General features: G+C 47.8%; 1 protein-coding gene across 1 annotated transcript; it reads left to right on the forward strand.

Annotated features, from left to right (window-relative positions):
• The first annotated feature begins 43 nt into the window (after positions 1–43).
• LOC135815529 (trafficking protein particle complex subunit 8-like) lies at positions 44–18,071 on the forward strand. Its single transcript, XM_065328845.1, has 30 exons — positions 44–393; positions 559–750; positions 1,478–1,567; positions 1,713–1,881; positions 2,868–3,021; positions 3,477–3,740; positions 4,405–4,664; positions 5,480–5,630; positions 6,092–6,189; positions 6,411–6,516; positions 6,800–6,931; positions 7,233–7,304; positions 7,736–7,891; positions 8,210–8,375; positions 8,816–9,085; positions 9,278–9,432; positions 9,614–9,679; positions 10,062–10,168; positions 10,549–10,711; positions 11,904–12,376; positions 12,688–12,783; positions 13,124–13,175; positions 13,301–13,388; positions 13,619–13,684; positions 14,210–14,259; positions 14,617–14,814; positions 15,465–15,569; positions 16,162–16,304; positions 16,569–16,697; positions 16,842–18,071. The coding sequence occupies exons 1-30, from the start codon at positions 237–239 to the stop codon at positions 17,095–17,097; spliced, it is 4,584 nt and encodes a 1,527-aa protein (XP_065184917.1). The 5' UTR covers positions 44–236; the 3' UTR covers positions 17,098–18,071.
• The last annotated feature ends 48 nt before the right edge of the window (positions 18,072–18,119 follow it).

Raw genomic sequence — 18,119 nt, forward strand, 5'->3', positions numbered from 1 at the left:
CCTTGTACGTCCGGCCGTATCGTAGAAGGTCGTGTTGGCGTCTTTACGAACTCTTGACTTGTTCCACCCTGGCTGTACCAGCAACATGCGATGCCTGCGCTGCCAAGAGATACATGACGATTGTTGAGAAGTCAAACAGCCTGATTTTTATGAGAAGAAGGAAACAATGTCATGTGTTGATTCATAGATTTCTTTCTTAGTTTCGAGCTCTTGCCCTTGCCAGGGTTTGACGAGCCATGGCACACACAGCGCAGTCATGGCAGGAGCTGATACCCGATGTTTTCTGCCCTCACATCGCGGTGATGTGCACCAAGGATGCAGAGGCTGCTTGCAAGAAAAATAACCTAACATTTGTGGAAATGATGCGACCTTTTTGTCAACTAACATGTGAAGGTAGGAGAGATAAAATGCGTAGAGTAGGTGGACAGAATTTAATCTAACTAAATTGGATTTAGGTGTTTTCTTTTTCCGTAGTATTGTGCTCAATAAATACATGTACTACAATTCACTACAATTGTTTTATTTGAGAATATTTCTGTTTGTCCTTATTCTTGTCAGCGCACGTTCGTGATGCTCACAATCAGCCGCATGTAGTGAAGAATCTTCGCTTGAGGTTCTCGGAGCCAAGCTCGGAAGTTCCGTCGATGGGTGCCACGAAACAAACGATGCATAACACAGTACTAAAGGCGCAGCCAAGTGGCGCCATTGTGCCTGGATCAACGTTGCAAGTTGGAAATTTAACGTTGAATGGTATGGATTTAGGGTAGCAGCTAATAACAGGAACTACTGGATATGTGTCTATGGGTTTGAAAGGGGCCTTTGGATTTTTTCTTCTTCTTGAGGATAGCAGAAACCCCACTAATCTATAGAGTTGATTCGACTTCAATTGTATTAATTGCTGACGGTTTTCTCCAGGGAGTACGAGTCCAAACCCCGGGGGCCCCGCATATGAGTACATTGTACCTTAAAATTTTGGCCAAGCACCCACCCTGGTATGCATGGAATTTTCCGTATTTGGAGATAATGCAAAGCTATCGATACACGCTTGTACAGTCCTATCTTACCAGTAAGCAGCGGGGTTTGCGTTGAGGCACCCATTCAACTGTGTTCAAGTGGACATATGTCTACACGAGATTTGGTGTGGAAGCTTATAGTTATGGTATTCACACTATGGGAAAGTACAGTCATTCCATACTGCATGGCGCACTGTTGACCCCATGAGCAGAGGAAGTGTTTTTCGATTTTCAGGGACAACAGATCCACGTGGATTTTGCAAGACACGTTGCTTCGGCCGAAAGAATGGGCCAGGGGGAGAAGGGGACTGGAAGTAATGCGACATACGGTATGTTCTACTAGAGATGGCGATTCACGCCCAGCCTTGGGCCGCAAGGTCACGGCCAAGCGTTCCCGGCAAACTGAAGGTTATGCGTCAAATCAAATGCCTTGCATTTAATGTGGTCTGTTTTTTCCTTTGCAGTGTTGACACCCTGGTTTGAATCTTACCGCAAGCAGTACATACAGCTGATGCGAGTTTCGGACCACGAGTACTTGCGTCACTACGTGGGCTGTATCCTCCTATGTTCACCCCATGTGCATGCATGTACAGTGTACCATTGTGATACGTTTCTCACCAACATACAGCTGGAGATTGATCACACTTTGCACTACATGGCTGTAGCTAGAACGTTTTCCTTGACATTGTTCTTGATCAGGCTTATTTGTGGTCTCCACGTCACATGCTCGGCCGATGGATGCATTCATTGACTTGCAGAAGAAGCAGCAGGACATGGCAAAGGAGAAAACCTATCCCAAGTGGCTGACACCGTATGTGTTCAACTACTACTTGCTGTTGCATGACTCGTCTCGAGGGGAGGAGGACAAGTATGTTGCAGTATACTAGTATTTTATGTGTGTGTGTGTGTGTGTGTGTGTGTGTGTGTGCACATGCGTGTGTGCGTGCGTGCGCGCGCCCGCCCGTGGGTGTGTGTGTGTGTGTGTGCAGCCTTGCAAGCTGTTCAATGGTGTAATCCCAGCACAAGTTGCTATGTCCAACATACTAGTAGCTGTTCGCTATCATCGCTTCTGCGATGGGCATATCTGATTCTGTGTGTGTGTGTGTGTGTGTGTGTGTGTGTGTGTGTGTGTGTGTGTGTCGGCAGTATCCTCAGGTGTCAGTAGCTTCAGGATTGTTGCTGGATGATCGTTGTACTTTGTAGTGCGTGGAACTCTGTCTCTCTGTCTCTCTGTCTCTCTCTCTCTCTCTCTCTCTCTCTCTCTCTCTCTCTCTCTCTCTCTCTCTCTCTCTCTCTCTCTCTCTCTCTCTCTCTCTCTCTCTCTCTCTCTCTCTCTCTCTCTCTCTCTCTCTCTCTCTCTCTCTCTCTCTCTCTCTCTCTCTCTCTCTCTCTCTCTCTCTCTCTCTCTCTCTCTCTCTCTCTCTCTCTCTCTCTCTCTCTCTCTCTCTCTCTCTCTCTCTCTCTCTCTCTCTCTCTCTCTCTCTCTCTCTCTCTCTCTCTCTCTCTCTCTCTCTCTCTCTCTCTCTCTCTCTCTCCCCTCTCCCCCCCCCCCCCCATGTGGCTTATACCCTGAATGAACATCCATTTTCATAAAATGCAATAACACCTGATTGTGACATTTTGTTTCCGAGAGAGGGATATGTCTCTCACCCCAGAATGTATTATGGTATGTCTGGTACCAGAAGCTGCTAGCTGACTCAGGCTGGTATCATGTACCGATGAGTGTCTTAACACACCTCTGCTTCATTCCCCTTGTCTCTTTTGGCTTCTTTTCTGTGTCAGTTGATGTTCGTACCTCGATGATCATTCAGGCATGTATTGTATTTTATTCTCTTTTCCTTCCCCTGACTACAGTGCTCACAGTATATTCCAGAGTATGAAGGCAGCATTTGGCCAGTTCAATTCCCACCTGTTGAGGATCAACTCGCGTAGCCCGGATGCCAGCATGCCGGATGGTATGCCCGATCCGTGGGGACAGTATGTCAACCGATCAGATAGCACTGCTGCGGTCAGTATTAATTCCTTTACTTGTGTAGCACGTTCTGTGCTTTCTTCAGTTGTTACTCAAGCATATGGGTCTTCTATGCCGTGCCGCCATTGACTGTCCATAGCTTACAAATCGTAGAAGAATTGTGGCGAGTATGGCAGTGTTTGCGTTTGGTGCTTGCTTGTGCTTTTGGCACTTACGCAAGCTAATCATTGATGGGCCATGGATCTTACCAAGACTGCAAGGCTGCATAGTAGCTACCATGAGTCTTGAAATGACACCCTTTTCTTTAATGGCTGGCCTTTCCAGTGCCATCATGTGTGGAACTTGACATTCTTGTTTGTGTGTTCTTTCTCATAGTATATGGCTTGTGTGGAGGATCGTTGGGATATCGAGGATTATACGTTGGGTACTTGTCAGAGTTGCTGTGCAGCGTTGTATTCAGACCTATCTGTCGATGGCTCTCTGCTCTGTAGGGAGATGAATTGGCCGACAATGATCTGTCAAGAGGCGGCTCATCCCTAACCAACCACAATGATGCATCAGCCCCAGCCAGCGTTGCTGGCACTCCAAACCATGCGACGCTGGAGGACATTTCCAAGGCTGATGCTGACGATACCCTGACCGGCAGCTCGGCCATGTCTGATCCGCTGTCGCAGGCTCTGGCTGATCCACTCTCTGCGCAAGCACCGGCCGTTGATACTGCAGATGATTCACCTATCTCTGTGCAAGGCACCCATGTAAGTGTTGCAGTGTGACACGTACATTGTAGCACTGTGATGTCCTACAGTCCCATAGCGTGTGATTCCCGTATGCGTGTCCGCATACATGCTGTATTGTGCAGATGTTGATCCGGGAGAACAGTCTCTCTACCTGCCCTGTCAGCTGTTGCCCTATAGAGCTGAAACTGTGACCTTCGATGTGGTGATGTTATTGTACTCCACATGTGTATACTATAATATTATGTATGTGTGTGCATGTGTGTGTGTGGTGTGTGTGTGTGTGTGTGTGTGTGTGTGTGTGTGTGTGTGTGTGTGTATGTGCATCTAGTGTCTGCTTTTATCAAAGCAGCGTGCTGTCTATACTGGTTACCCCAGCAAGTGTAGGTTGTGCATAGGTAACTGTCTTGGCCGTCCTATTCCGATGTACTCCGTGTGGTGTAGACCAGGTGTGCATTGGGGGGTCGATTCACATGGCTTCGCCAGTTGTGTGGATTAGACAGCTATCTGGCGCTTGTCTTGATCTGTTTCGATCAGAATCAGATCCGCTATCGTTGCTATAAGAGAAAATCTGTGGGTGCACATCCAGTGCATTTGCAGATTTGCGTGCTTCTCTTGCGACGGGCGTATACATGGTACATGTGTGTGTTCCTATGCTTGTGTGGGTGCGTCCCTAAACCTGCAGATTAACGTTCGAGTTTCATCATCTGCAGTACCCACCAACTTTGAACTGCATGGCCAGTTTCTCACCGTTAGCGATCACGACAGGCTACGCATATTCGTGAACGAGTTCGCAGTCCGAGGCTTGATTCCTCACATTGAGCGCTCTATCAGGGCACTCACCGACCAGGTCAACTCCAAGAAGGGCATCCAGCGTACACTCTACAGTGCCACGAAGAAATGGTTTGGCAGTACCAACAAGCCGGTCATAATGCAGGGCCAGAGGTGAGACTGTGCTCTGTGTACTTCAAGTATCACTATGTACGAGGAACCTGGAGCTTGTACATGCTCTGAAGTTTGATGTTGGCCACGCATCTTGCTAAGGTTTTCAGCAGAGCTGAAATGAACCCTGAAGTGAAGAAAGCGAGCGAAACATTCTCTCTACTACCAAGACTGTAAGATGCGTGACCTCATGCCCATAAAAGGAGTGGCAAATGTAGAAGTGCGAAGAAACCTAACAAGCGTGCGATGTATTGCGGCAGCCATGGACAAACTATTTGTTTGTTTGGTCCATTGTTTGTCTATTGTTGTTGCAACACCTCGCACGCTTAAGCTTGTTAGGTTTCTTCTGTATGTGTGAGTTCGTGCATTTGACTGTTGTTGTTTCTGGCGAGTCTTCTTCGTGCTATTTTTTCACATCTCCGCTGTATTAAAATCATTGTTTTTTGTTCAATTCCTTTTTGCCTATTCCACCTGATGAGAAGGCTTTGAAAGAACTTGTGTGTGGACATGTTTCCAAAATGTTGCTTGCGACGAGTCTGAAAAGTTTGTTCGTATTCTAAGTGTGATGGCATTTTTGTCTCCAAGAAGATTCCTGACTTTACAGTGTCCATTCCTTGTTTTGTATTTATTGCTGTATATGGCTTGGTAGTAGGATGGTGCCCAGCAGTTTTTTTCCCAAGATAATAACGAATTGGCCCAATCTTCTCTGCAAATCAATTTAACATTCTCTCTCTCTCTCTCTCTCTCTCTCTCTCTCTCTCTCTCTCTCTCTCTCTCTCTCTCTCTCTTTTGCCCCTGTTTCTGTTTCTGATCGATAGTTATAGTGCTGATGCTGCGGAGCTTCAATCTCGCAAGCTCGCCGACCTCGCCTTCCTGGTCCAGCTGTACGAGACGGCGTATAGCTGGTACCACACAGCCAAGCGTGACTTCCACAATGACAATGCTATGCTGCACTATGCTGGTGCTGTGGTACGCAACGTAATCTATGCCTGTCATATTGGAGCACTGTTGGGGTTACATGTACTGCACTGCTGGGTCACTGCAGCTCTGGTCTGGTTTCGGGGCTGCCGCTACTACTTCTGTGCAAGTTGCCGTGTGTACTCAGTCCTGCGCAGCTACTGGTGACGCACACATCTCTGTAACAGTATGCTTGGTGGTGCTGTGCTGCTCAGGAGTATCACAGCTTGTGGCCAGCTGCTACTGTACCTGTGGGGTTGATTGGTAGTATTCGTTTCAGAGCTGGTAGTTCGGATCAATAAGTTAGATGTGTACAGCCTACACAAAGTGATCCACTCTGGTGTATCAAGGAGAGAACTTCACTGGGGTGTTTGCCACGTTGGGAGCTCTACTCATTATCTGGGAAGTTCGTTTACAAGTTACACATCATACCATATACGGTGTGTGTCTGTGTGTGTGTCTACCTGTTTCAGGAAATGGCAGCGCTGTCATTATTTATGCAGGGCGCATATCGTCGTGACCCACAGGCATACTTTGAGGAAGCGATCAACAACTACGAAAGTGTGTGCAAGTGAGTATGAGCGCATCTCGGCTGTCACATTGATATTTATTCAAGAAAGAGAAAGAGAGGGAGGGAGAGAGAGAGAGAGAGTGTGTGTGTGTGTGTGCGTGTGTGTGTGTGTGTGTGTGCGCGCGCGCGCGCGTGTGTGCCTGTGTGCATGAGTGAGCGAGTGAACAAATAAATGTCAAATCACCTTACTGGATTTTTATCTTGCCCACGCTGCTCTACAGATCTCATCAATTTGCACTGCGATCAACACTCTTGTTCTTCGAGTTTCTCAAGTTCCGTGGACTGTATAAGGAAGCGGCTACTGCATTGATTCGTATGACAAGCGATGTAAGATTCTTGCCGGTTATGTGATATCTCTACTGGAGTAGGTGTAATCATTCGCACGCACAGCATACATTCTTTGTTTGCCGTCTTAGGTGGCTCCCAGTTGTTGTTTTGATACAGGATTGATCTATGAGTATTTCTTGTGCTCTTGCTTAACTCTTAATGTGAGTTGGCGATACACAACTACCTGGCATGCACGTGCATACTTTCTTCTGCTCTGGGTTATATCAATCTTGAGGTGGAACTTGTACACCGTATTGCATTGATTTTTTGTTTCGTTTTGTAGGAAACTGATTTGGCTGCAGCGTTGTTGACCGAGCAAGCCGCGATTTGCTACCTGCGTCTGAACTCTCCGATGATCCGCAAGTATGCCATGCACATGTTGCTGGCCGGGCACCGGTTCAAGAAAGCGTATCAGGTGTGTTTCATTAGTACTTTCATGGGTATGGTTGGGTCTAGTCTTTTTGCAATCTTGGTGGTGGTGGTGGTGCTGCTGCTGCATGCATTTACTTCATGTCTGCAGTGTTGGACAAGGAACCCCGAGTCTGTAGCTCTGTCCCACGATTGCTGGTCCTGTACTGGTTTACATGCCTTGCTAGCTGTGCACTTTTATAATCGATGCTTTTCTGGTGTGTGTTGCATTTGTATGACTGTGCTTTCCATGTGGTGTGTCTGTGTGCGTTTGCGCGTGTGTGTGCATGGCACGTTTGTACTCTCAGCGTCAGCACGCTCTTCGTGCCTACTCACTTGCGCTGCAAGTCTACCAGACCAAGGGCTGGTGGATAGCAGAGGTAAGCTATACCAGCTACCGGTACTGTCTGAAGACAGTCACCTTTCTTTGCCGCTCCAGTTAGGTTGGGGTTCGAACTATTGAGCTTCGTTCTAGAGTATGACTGGGCTTTGCTGAAAGCATGTTTATTTGTGATGCATGTAACGTTACTCAAAGTAGTCCCAGACATGTGCAGTGCTGTCACTTTTGTCTTCCCCTTATCATACTTGTGTGTTGCCTATAACAACTAAAATTAGAGCAAATGGTGAGGAGGTGATACTAAATTAGAACTTCATGCATTGCCTGTGTGAATATGAACAACTGTTTTCCGGTGTGGGTGGGCTTCAGTGATGCTGCGCTCATGCATTTCATATTATGCAGCAAACATACTGCAAGTATCCACTAACTGTTGTTTAATCTTGTGTGGTCTTCCGTGGCTCCGCTGCTGTTCAGGATCACATGAATTTCATCATTGGTCGTCTTGCCATTGACCTACATGAGCTGAATTTGGGACAAGAAAGCTTTCATCAGCTGCTGGCTCATCGCTCACGCCTCATTGCGCCTACCCAGCAGTCATTGTACTTGCAGGAATTCTTGCTTGCAACAAAGGTACAGCATCAGTAGCAGTGGCCTGTGGTAGAGAGCGTTACGTGTACTGCTGTATGTATGGGTATGTATGGGCATGATCTGTGTGTGGGTGGGCCTGCCCATCATTGTCCCTACTGCTTCGGACCTGCTTGGGCTGACCAATATGTGCCTTTGAAGCGTTGATAATTTGATACGCACGAGGCAAAGTTTTGGTTTTCCTCTCATCCACTTGTTATTGCTTTGTCCGCAATAGTATGTCTTATTAGAGTCCGTACTAAGGGAGTTCTGCAGTATTTCAACACTTCTGTCTGCTTCACTTCACTCTGCCTTTGCCTGTAGAAATTCTTGTTGAAGTCAGACAAGGCAGCCATGGAGAAGTCACAGCTTTCAACTTCATCCTGCGTGGACATTGCTAACTTGCTGCCTTTGGCGCGGTTTCCGCGGATCGATGCTCAGCTGACTCGTGTCATTTTGCCGGGCGTGGCAGACAGCACAAAACTCATGAGTAAGATATCGAATGTGGTACAGTACTGGTTTCTTGAGGGTGGGCTTTACAAGTCGAAGTTCTTTTTCTCCATTTGGTGTGGCAAGTTAGTTGCAGTATTTCTCCACTGTTTACCGTTTTGCTTGCTGAACGAGAATCAAGATTTCATTCACCATGCCGATTTAGTGAATCAGGTGCAAGAGAAACTGGGTCAAGAGACCACCTGGTATCAGCAACTACCTGGTCTGAAAGACCACTATTCTTGGGTGCCAAACATGTGGTAGTGTACATGTATGTACATGGGCCACCCTGGTTCCAGAGGCCACCTGCATTCAAAGACGAAGTAGACCCATCCTGTGGTTGGTTGCTGAAGCCAGATTTCACCTGTACAAATAAACCTGCAATTGGCTGTGAGTTGATATCAGTGTCTCGACTTGTGCTGTGTATGTGTGTTCTAACAGCTCCAGATGTTGATGTGAATGCACTGCCAGAGGAAGGCTCTGTTGAGCCAGCACACACTGCCGAAAGGCAGGCAGCTGACGACGAGGAAGGGAAGCGAGAAGAGCTGTGGCTGTGCATGGAGGAGCTGGCCGCTCGCTTCACGCTGGCAGAGTCGGACAGTGCGGCACGTAACGGCTACCTCAGCAGCACTCCTTCTGGTTTTGTCTGGGACGTGCGTCTGTTTGGCCCGCACACTGACAACAGTCAGTACCCTCGCTGTGCTCTTGGTGGTAAGCAACCGTCTCTTCGGGATTTTCCCTTGATGCTACTACAATGACCAGCTGTGGTGTTTGGCAAAACAGTGCTTCAAATGCATCCTGTTCCTGATCTGCATTGGGTTCCCCAGCTAATCCTCAGCATTATAGCTGATCATGTCATTGTTTGTGTGCTTCTTTCTGCTGCTGCTTCTGCTTCTGCTACAGAGCGTGTGATGGTGGAGATCGTTCTCACCAATGACCTGCAGATACCTCTATCCCTGACGGGCATCTCGCTTATGTGGCAGTTGTTCCCGGTCTCGCTGAGCAGCAAGTCAGCGACCACCGCTGGTGATAATGCTGATGAAGCCGTGCTGGATGAGGTATGCCCCCCCCCCCCCCCCTCCACCACCACTCTTGTTAGTGTGTGATCATTACTACAAGACCAGTAGTGCTTACGTTTTGCATGCACATCATTCCATCTGTTCATAGAACAATGTATTTTCTGGTCTATGCTGCCAATGGCATTGTTATTGACTCATTGTTTCTGTTTCTACTGCCCAGGACTCTGAGCCAGTGATTTGCAACAGCGTGCCTGACTTGATAATTGCACCACGTTCTTCTCAGCCGGTACGTTTATTACCTCTCTTTACCTGTATTTCCCCTCGTAACTTCCTCCCGTGCCGTTGGGGCAGACCGTTGGTCAATCAGTTGTAATACTGTTACTGATTGTTGTCCTGTCTTTCTCCGTGGTATATTGTAAGACCAGATATGTTAACGTCATTAAATTCAGCGATCTCCGGATTTTTGTGGGTTAGCGAGGTGAAATTCTAACGGATTCCGTCTCAAAACCGGCAAATGACTGTACATAATACATGTCGTTTTGCACATAACGCCTTCAAATGTTAACGAATTTTAAACATTCGTTAAATGGTTAGAATTAAATGTTCGTTAACATTCCTGGTCTTACAGTACTGTTTGTTGGCTGTTGTTGTGGTGTTTGTGCTTGCAGGTGTGTCTGTCGCTAACACCCCAGCGTGAGGGTAAACTGCACATACTGGGTGTGGTGTACAACATTGTGGAGACCACACCGCCCAAGGAAGGGGGTCGTGCACGCAGGTTCGTTCAGTGATCAGCATTAGCACCATGACGTTTGCCTTGTGTACATACGAACAGCCTCTACATGTTAGGGGGGGGGGGGGGCGCGTAGCTGAAGCTTGTGAGAAGGGTCATAGGTAATACTGTAGGTGGTTTTGCCTTGAGTTGAAACCTATCTGTGTGGAATGTGTTATCCTTATGCATAGTCTCTGTTGCCCGCATGGGGCACTCCTAGCTGAGTCATATGTACAGTACTATTGTTGCAATGTAGACATTGATGGGAGTCTATTGTATACTGCACTGTCCTGGTTCAAAGGAGTTGTTAGTATTGTTCTGTTTCTGTAGTGTATACTACACTGTCCTGGTTCAAAGGAGTTGTTGGTTTTGTTCTGCTTCTGTAGTGGCACGCAGCGCGAAAGCTTGGCAAGTGGTCTTCGCTTCCGGCAAGAAATTGAACCAAGAGGGCACCGGCTAAACCTGACAAAGGATCAGCGATGTTCAGTGATGTATGGACCAGACAGGCGTCTGCAGCTGGCCGTTTATCCTCCCATGCCGTTGCTGAAGGTCAGTTGTGGATTCTCTGTTAGTCGCGGTAGCGGTTTGTACAGTACAACCAAACCGATGCAACTTCTGTATGGAACAGCGCGTGCACTACAGTTGCTCTCGCTGAAATCTGACCCGAAGTGCAAAACTGGCGCTCTGGAGCAGTTCCGAATGCATGACTGAACTTGAACATGCACGTCCAGCCGCATTCGTACCACTTCAAGGGCGTCAAGAGCCGTGCAAGTTGAGGGCGGATTTCACCGAGAACAACTGTACTATGGGATTTCGGTCATTGACCACTTTGTGGTGGGTCTGATCTACTCACCTCCCACCGCTTAGGCGCTGCATCTGCGCCTTGATCCTAGAGGGTGGTGGCGTTCCTACGGATGCGGAAAACTCGTCTTCCAGTCGAGTCTCACGCGAACCGTGAACTTTTTTAACTGTACTATACAGGCGTGTCGCACCGACTTTGGAGGTGGGGCGGCCATGGAAGGGGGGTCGGGGGTCCTCCCCCTGGAAAAAAATTGAAGCCAATTGCAAGCATTTCTGGGCATTTGGTGCCATTTCAGTGTACGGTAACTACAATGAAAGACTTTTTGATTCTGCAAAAAACCAAGAAGATGCTACGATCGGGGACAAACATTACCCTCCCCCGGGAAAGAAATTCAAAAATTGAAGCCAATTGCAAGCATTCCCAGGCATTTGGTGCCATTTCAGTGTACATGGACTTTTGATTCTGCAACAAACCACGATCGGGGACAAGGATTTGCCACGTTTGCGCTGAGATCATCGCGCTTTGTTGCAGTGTGCTCAAAAAAAACAAAAAAAAACGCCGAAAAAGTGGAGCGGCCATGGCCGCCCCGGCCGGTGCGGTTCCGACACCCTTGCTATAGAGTGGTTTCACATCTTTGTCATGTGACTTCATTTGTGTATAGAGTGATTATGGTATGTGGACAGTGGAACCAACATGGTCGACATGTGACCCATACATGCAGGGGTTGTTGAGTGGAATTGGAACCAACAATGATGCCTCGTATGGTCATGTGATAGATGTGCAACAGCTCTAGTATTGGTTGTGTGTGGCCTGTGGATCTGCTTCACTGCCAGCACATATGGTGTGTCTATGATGCAGGATTTAGATTCGCTTGCTTGAACTGAAGGCTGGCTGAACAAGTATTGATTTTCATTTGTGCTTGTGTTGCTGTCGTTGCAGATTGAATTTGACAATGTGCCGACAATGTTGCTGTGTGGAGAGGTGCACCACTGCATTGTCAAGCTGACCAATGTTGGCTGCGTGGCACTGCGCCGCCTCCGGGCCGTATGTCCGGAGAGCCAGCAGATCGTCTGGGGAGATGTGAAGAAGCGCGTGCCGGAGCGCAGCGGCATCTACTCGACCGTCGGCCAGTCGACGCCGTCCAACGGCAGCTCCACGGCGCAGTCATGTGAGCTGCGCGACAAGGTCTGGCCGTGCTTCCCGCTGGCGGCCAGCAGTGCGTTCACTGGCTCGTCACCGGCCGTCACCGAGGCCGATCGTGCACGTGTGTGCGACATTGACCTGCCCAGCGAGCGCCTGGAACCCGGCAGTAGTGTGGAGGTCGACTGCTGGATACGAGGTGGTGCCCTGCCCGGCCGACAGACCATAGATACACTCATGTACTTTGATGTGGATGGAGACACTGCTTTCACGTAAGTATGCCTGCTTGCTCATAGAGAGATATTGCCCGGGGTATGTAAGGGGAGATATGGAAAGCAGCCGGTGGGGTGTGTGTATGTATTGTTTGCACACTTCTCCGTATCATGTCTCTTTGCTCTTTGCGTCGTTGGGATCATTGTGTATTTTGAAGTAATTTGGTGCTTTTGTGATGGTCAGATTTGCTAGACCCATGTGTCTTCTGACGAGCGCGATGTGATGGTCTTGTGGTTGCCGTTCGACATTTTTGTTCTTGCTATTCCGTCTCCATGGCGGTGGCTGCGTTGTGACTTTGTTGTCTCTTCAGGCATCGTGTACTACGGCACACAAATCACATCCAAGTGAGTGAGTCCATTCGCATAGCGGCCCGAGCACGGCAGAGTGTGGCAACTCCTACACCAGGGTAAGTCCAGGTCACGGTTGTGGTCTGCAGTACCACTGTAACAGCACAGTGTAGTACAGTAGTGACCGCACTGTGTATATTATTGACTGGCATAGATGCAGTCAATGTTCGGATTTTTTATTGCGATTTTATAGGACCTTCTTTCTTGTATCAAACTTTGGTATCGACTGCTACACGCAGGGTGATAGCTCAACTTGTGTGCATGGCTGGGAGCTTCTCTGATGCTCTTCAGTGTTGGAAATTCCTCTGTCGAGTTCTACCTGACGTGAGTGTGTGTGTGTGCGTGTGTGTGTGTGTGTGCATGTATGTATCTTCGTTCGCGTGCGTGTATTTGACACAGCTGTGATCGGAATCAGCTACTGGTGTCGGTGGATGTGGAGAACCTCAGTCAGGTATGGAACGCTTTGTTGCAATACAATATGTACTGTTGTATGCATGTGTGTATGGGTAAAAGGTGTAATACATGCGACTCATGCTGACGATTCTCCGTGTGCCTGCTCCTCCCTGTTGCTTCCAGGCTGATGCAGTCGCATCCCCAAAGTTTACAGTTAATCAGATCGTCGGTGTCAGCTCTCAGTTCACCATGTCGTCATTGCAAAAAGACAGTAAGTTTCAGCAGTGCTGTTATATACTCCACAGCATAGCAATGTGCTCTGCCTCCCGGTTGTGTTTCAGCTTGAGGCTTCTTCTTTTTTGCCCTGTTGACGAGGTAGGAATTTTCAGTAGAGCTGTGATTTGTGCCTGCACAAGTGTTTGCATGGTCTTGTGCTGCAGCATATTATCTTATTTTGTGTGGTAATCTCGCAAGTATGCTCCAATGCTGTTCTGTAACCAGATTTCTTAGAACTGTCATCTCGTGAAACGGCTTACATCCATCTGAAGGCATCTCATCTTCCTGTCGGTAAGAAAGTGTGTGTAGTGTACAGTCACTCCCTACCAGATGATATTGCTTATTTTGGAGTGTTATACCGTTACAATGCAGTGGAATGCCCCTTCCGAAATCTTTTACTCTTTGCAGCATTCTGCACAGAATGTTGAGAACTGAAATTGTCCGTATACCGGTAATGTACAATGGAAGGGTCCCTTGAGACCTGGTAGTGTTATGTTAGTACTTGTAGCCCGGCTCTGTGCAGCCATGTGGGTATATGATGTAACGTAGTGTCTTGTATAAAAGCCTGTCTCATTTAGAAGCCTGTCCTGAATACAAGCCTGATTTTTCGAGATGCACTGTTGGTACATAAGCCTGGTTTTAGTGTTGACAGTTGACAATTTCCCCCCAAAAAAGTCATATAAGCCGCGGCTTTTATACACAACTTTTCGGTATGTACACAGTGTTTACTGACTCTCACCATCTGTTTGCCGTGTGTTGTTGTTGTTGTTGTTGTTGTTGTTGTTGTTGTTGTTGTTGTTGTTGTTTTCTGCTTAGATGATGGCCGTGTTTATGTCAGCGATGTATCATTCATGTCAGACGACCAAGTAAGGGATACGGTATATATATGCGCCAATCTGTTGTGGCAAGACTGTCTGTACATTGGAGCCGTGGCCTCTTTCTCTTCCGGCCCGGGTCAGCTTCTCTCTCCTTTCCATCAGTTCTATCTATTTCTAAAGCCATGACTCATTACAGGATTGGAGCCATTGGCTTAGATGAGGAGCTCTGGCGATAGTTACAATCCATGTACATAATTACTGTGTTTACTTTGGTATAAATTTCTTTACTCCAGACTTTGAACTGTTCTACACATTGTTTCTCAGTTAGATGGCCTGTCTGTCTTTCTCCTGGCTGTCTTTCTCCTGTCTGTCTTTCTCCTGTTCCGTGCTGGATGTGTTGGCTAGGTTGATAGTCTCGCGATCCCCTGTCTTGAGCTCTTCGGCCAGGACAGTGTAGCAAAGCCGTTTGCTGCAGCGGAGCCAGACCACAAGGTGGCGGAGCGTAAGAACCGATCACCGGCGGCCATGCAGCCAGCACCCACTCATCATCCACCGGTGCCTGCTAGCATTGCAACGCCTATTGGTATCATTGTCCTCTGGCAGGTGAGTTGCAGGAATGTTACGCCCGTGTTGGCCACGGTCTATCCAGCTAGCCGCCTGGCTTGTTCAGCTTGACGTACATGTATGCATCATTCCCCGTTAATGTTGCTGCTGCTTTGCTGTGTTTCTGGTCTCTATGCCTTCATGTATCAGCTGTGTGCTACACAGTGCGGATACGTAATGCACAAGCAGAGCATTTAGCCGGTGAATAATTCCCTCCAAAGAAACGCAGTTTGTCTGGTTGAAATTTACCGCGCTTACCACGTGGCCTGTATTTCCTGATTGCCAGTGCGAGTGCAATAGCTGCCTCACTTGTGTCTCATATTGGCAACGTTGTGAATACTAGTACATCGGCCAATACTCACTCCGTTTTAGGTCACAGAAATGTATGCGGGTAAACATTGGCCTGGGGCACAGCGGGTAGCTTACTAGCTTTCGCATTCCGTACCATTTCGTACACCGTTCCCAGTGTCCTAGACTGTTTCCGTACAAAGTCATTGCTAACCAAGTATAGGATTGTTCCACTGCAGGGCAGTCTGAAATACAGCCTATGTGTGCAGATCCTCCTTCTAACCAAGGAAACATGGGGACTGCATACTATTTTTTTCTTTTTCTTCTCTAAATGTTTGTTGTGTATATATGCTGTGCTGTAGGCCTGTGTCCCTGATGGTGACGGTGGTTCTCGTCAGGCGTATGGTCAGTATCACATGCTGCTGGAGTCTCTGGAATCACCTGTGTCCTCAGTCACGGCACAATCGGTAGGAACTGGCTGTAGGCATGTACTAGTAGCTCAATTGTAGCGGGTATTGAGGGGTGTGTGTGTGTGTGTGTACGCGCGCGTGCGTGGGTGTGCGTGCATGTGTGTGTGTGTGTGTGTGTGTGTGTGCGCGCGCGTGGGTGTGCGTGCATGTGTGCGTGCATGTGTGTGTGTGTGTGTGTGTGTGTGTGTGTGTGTGTGTGTGTGTGTGTGTTTATGAGCGTTGTCTAATGGACACTATTGATTATGAATGCCAATACGTTACAGCCTTATGCACCAAACGTTTCTTACGGAGATTCAAGAAGGCAATTTCAGCGTTCAAGTTCACGCCAATGGAAGTTGAACTAAGTGACGAAATTCGTATTTAGGAGAGGATTGGCAAACAGAATTTGCATTGGCAGGACGTTGACGTCTGTACATACGTACAGACAGTACAACCTAGTACATACCGGTAGCATTTTAGGTTCGTGAACCAAAAGTGTGCACAACTTTGAAAGCAATATTCGTGACGCTAAACTGCTGTAGTATGCCTCTTTCACACTGTACTGTGATGTAATTATAGTTTCGATTCTTCTCTCCTTGTGTTTGTGCAGGCAATGGTGTCGTCTTTCTCAGCATCTCTCCGTGCTGGCATGGAGGGTGGAGACAGTACGGCTACCTCTACACCGGACCTGCTACTGGTCAAAGGCGGTATGCTGCATGCTGACAAGGTTCGGCACGACTTCACTGTCAAAAGGTATACGCCTCATCGATCATCGCAAGCTCTTTAGTAGTCTACAGATTCAGTCTTCTTTGCAATGTTTCAATCAATGCATGAGGGAATTGTCGGCTTTGATGTACCTTGGAGGCTCTCTTCGAATTGTAAAAGTGCTTCCGAAAGAGCTCTACTCTATCCACAGTCTGATTCCGTGTCTGACAACTTCACACGCTGAAAAGCTTATTTTTGAGCTCCAATCCTTATGTGCTGGCGTGACTGCGTGGTGTGTGACTCTGCTCCCAGGCTATGTATCTTGCCAGTGGAGCTCAGCCTGCACAACTCTCATGATGCGGACGTCGAAGTGGAAGTCCTGCCGCGGGCACCCAGTGCTGCTGGCACTGCCGACACAGAGCAGCAAGCATCTCCCAGCAAGTAAGTACACAACATAGCAGTGCTGCTCAATGAAATCCCCCGGTCGCGTCAATCAAGTTTGCGCCTTGCACCATTTCGAAGCCCATTGTTTGCAGGTCTATTTAAAAATGTGTGTGTGTGTTTCTGTTGTTGTTGTTTATTCAGACCAAAGGCAATTGGATCAGCAGCGTATGCCTGGGTTGGCTGCACGCACAGTAAGCTGCAGCTGAAGAAGGGCGCCGACAGCACGGTGCGGCTCAACGCCTGCTTCACACGGCCAGGCTTCTACAACCTTGCCAATGTGCGCCTACGCGTACGCAAGCTGCCCGGTGATGGCAGTGTAGTGGCATCGGGGCCAATTGAGCAGCGGCCACTGCCACCCTCACTGCTTGTTCTTGAAGAGACCACCTCGAGCGGTTAGGAACGCCCAGGTATACCCATCTGCTCTGATTTCCCCACTTTGCCTGGATTCTTTATCCGGGCAAATCGTTATCATCAATCATTATTGTCATTATCATGGTAAGAAGAAAAAAACATAATCTATTTCCTGTGCATGGTTCATGTCAGAATAGTTTCTTTCAATAGCATAGAACACATACTCACACTCTCATCATACCATCACGATACGCTCAAAACGAACAATAATTCTATTCGTCACCAACCAAGAGTTCCACGCACTCGCTCCGCACACACACGCGCGCGCGCCCGCGTGCCTGCTCTCCCTTTCAATCACCGTCTCCCGTCCGTCCAGCTACTACCGGGCCGCTTTCTTTTCATTTGTATATCGCACAGTTTGTTTTTATTCTTGTGGATCATGTAACTAGCCAGTTTTGTACTAGCCATCGATACCATGGCTCAACACTCTATCTATCACTATGAGTACTGCAAGTACAACTATGTACATACCGGATGTGTTGTGTGCTCTCATCTATTTTCGTACAGTTTGAAAGTGCATCATGTGTATATTACGTGCACAGGCATGTATATTTATTGAAATTTCGTGTATCGCTGAACTCTCTTTGCCGTTTGACTTTTAGATCCTTTACTCAATAGCTGATGCTGGTTTTAATTTCTCCCTCGTTCGTTGTGGTGTCTGACCTGTTGTTCCCTTACACGGCTTCGATATTGGCCTGATGTTCCCACGTGACTTGCATTTTGCAGGTTTTTCATAAGTGTTCGTTTCGTTCTTTTATTTTTCGTCACCTCTCTAGCAGAACTTGTGTTTTGTTGTACCTGCTTTGTACTATCATTTATCAGCTCGCAGTCTGAACATGTTAGCACTACGTAGCATTTTGTACAATTGATCAATTAGCGTTGTACTGTTATTCTGCTTTGTTTATTACCACCCGTGTTGTGCTGGCTTCATCGGCTGGCCATACTTGGCCACCACACTGACTTGTTTGTGCTTCGCTCCACTAGGCGGCTGAGGTTACTTAGTAAGAT

Source organism: Sycon ciliatum, chromosome 4 (assembly GCF_964019385.1).
Source record: "Sycon ciliatum chromosome 4, ocSycCili1.1, whole genome shotgun sequence".
Taxonomy (NCBI): Eukaryota; Metazoa; Porifera; class Calcarea; order Leucosolenida; family Sycettidae; genus Sycon; species Sycon ciliatum.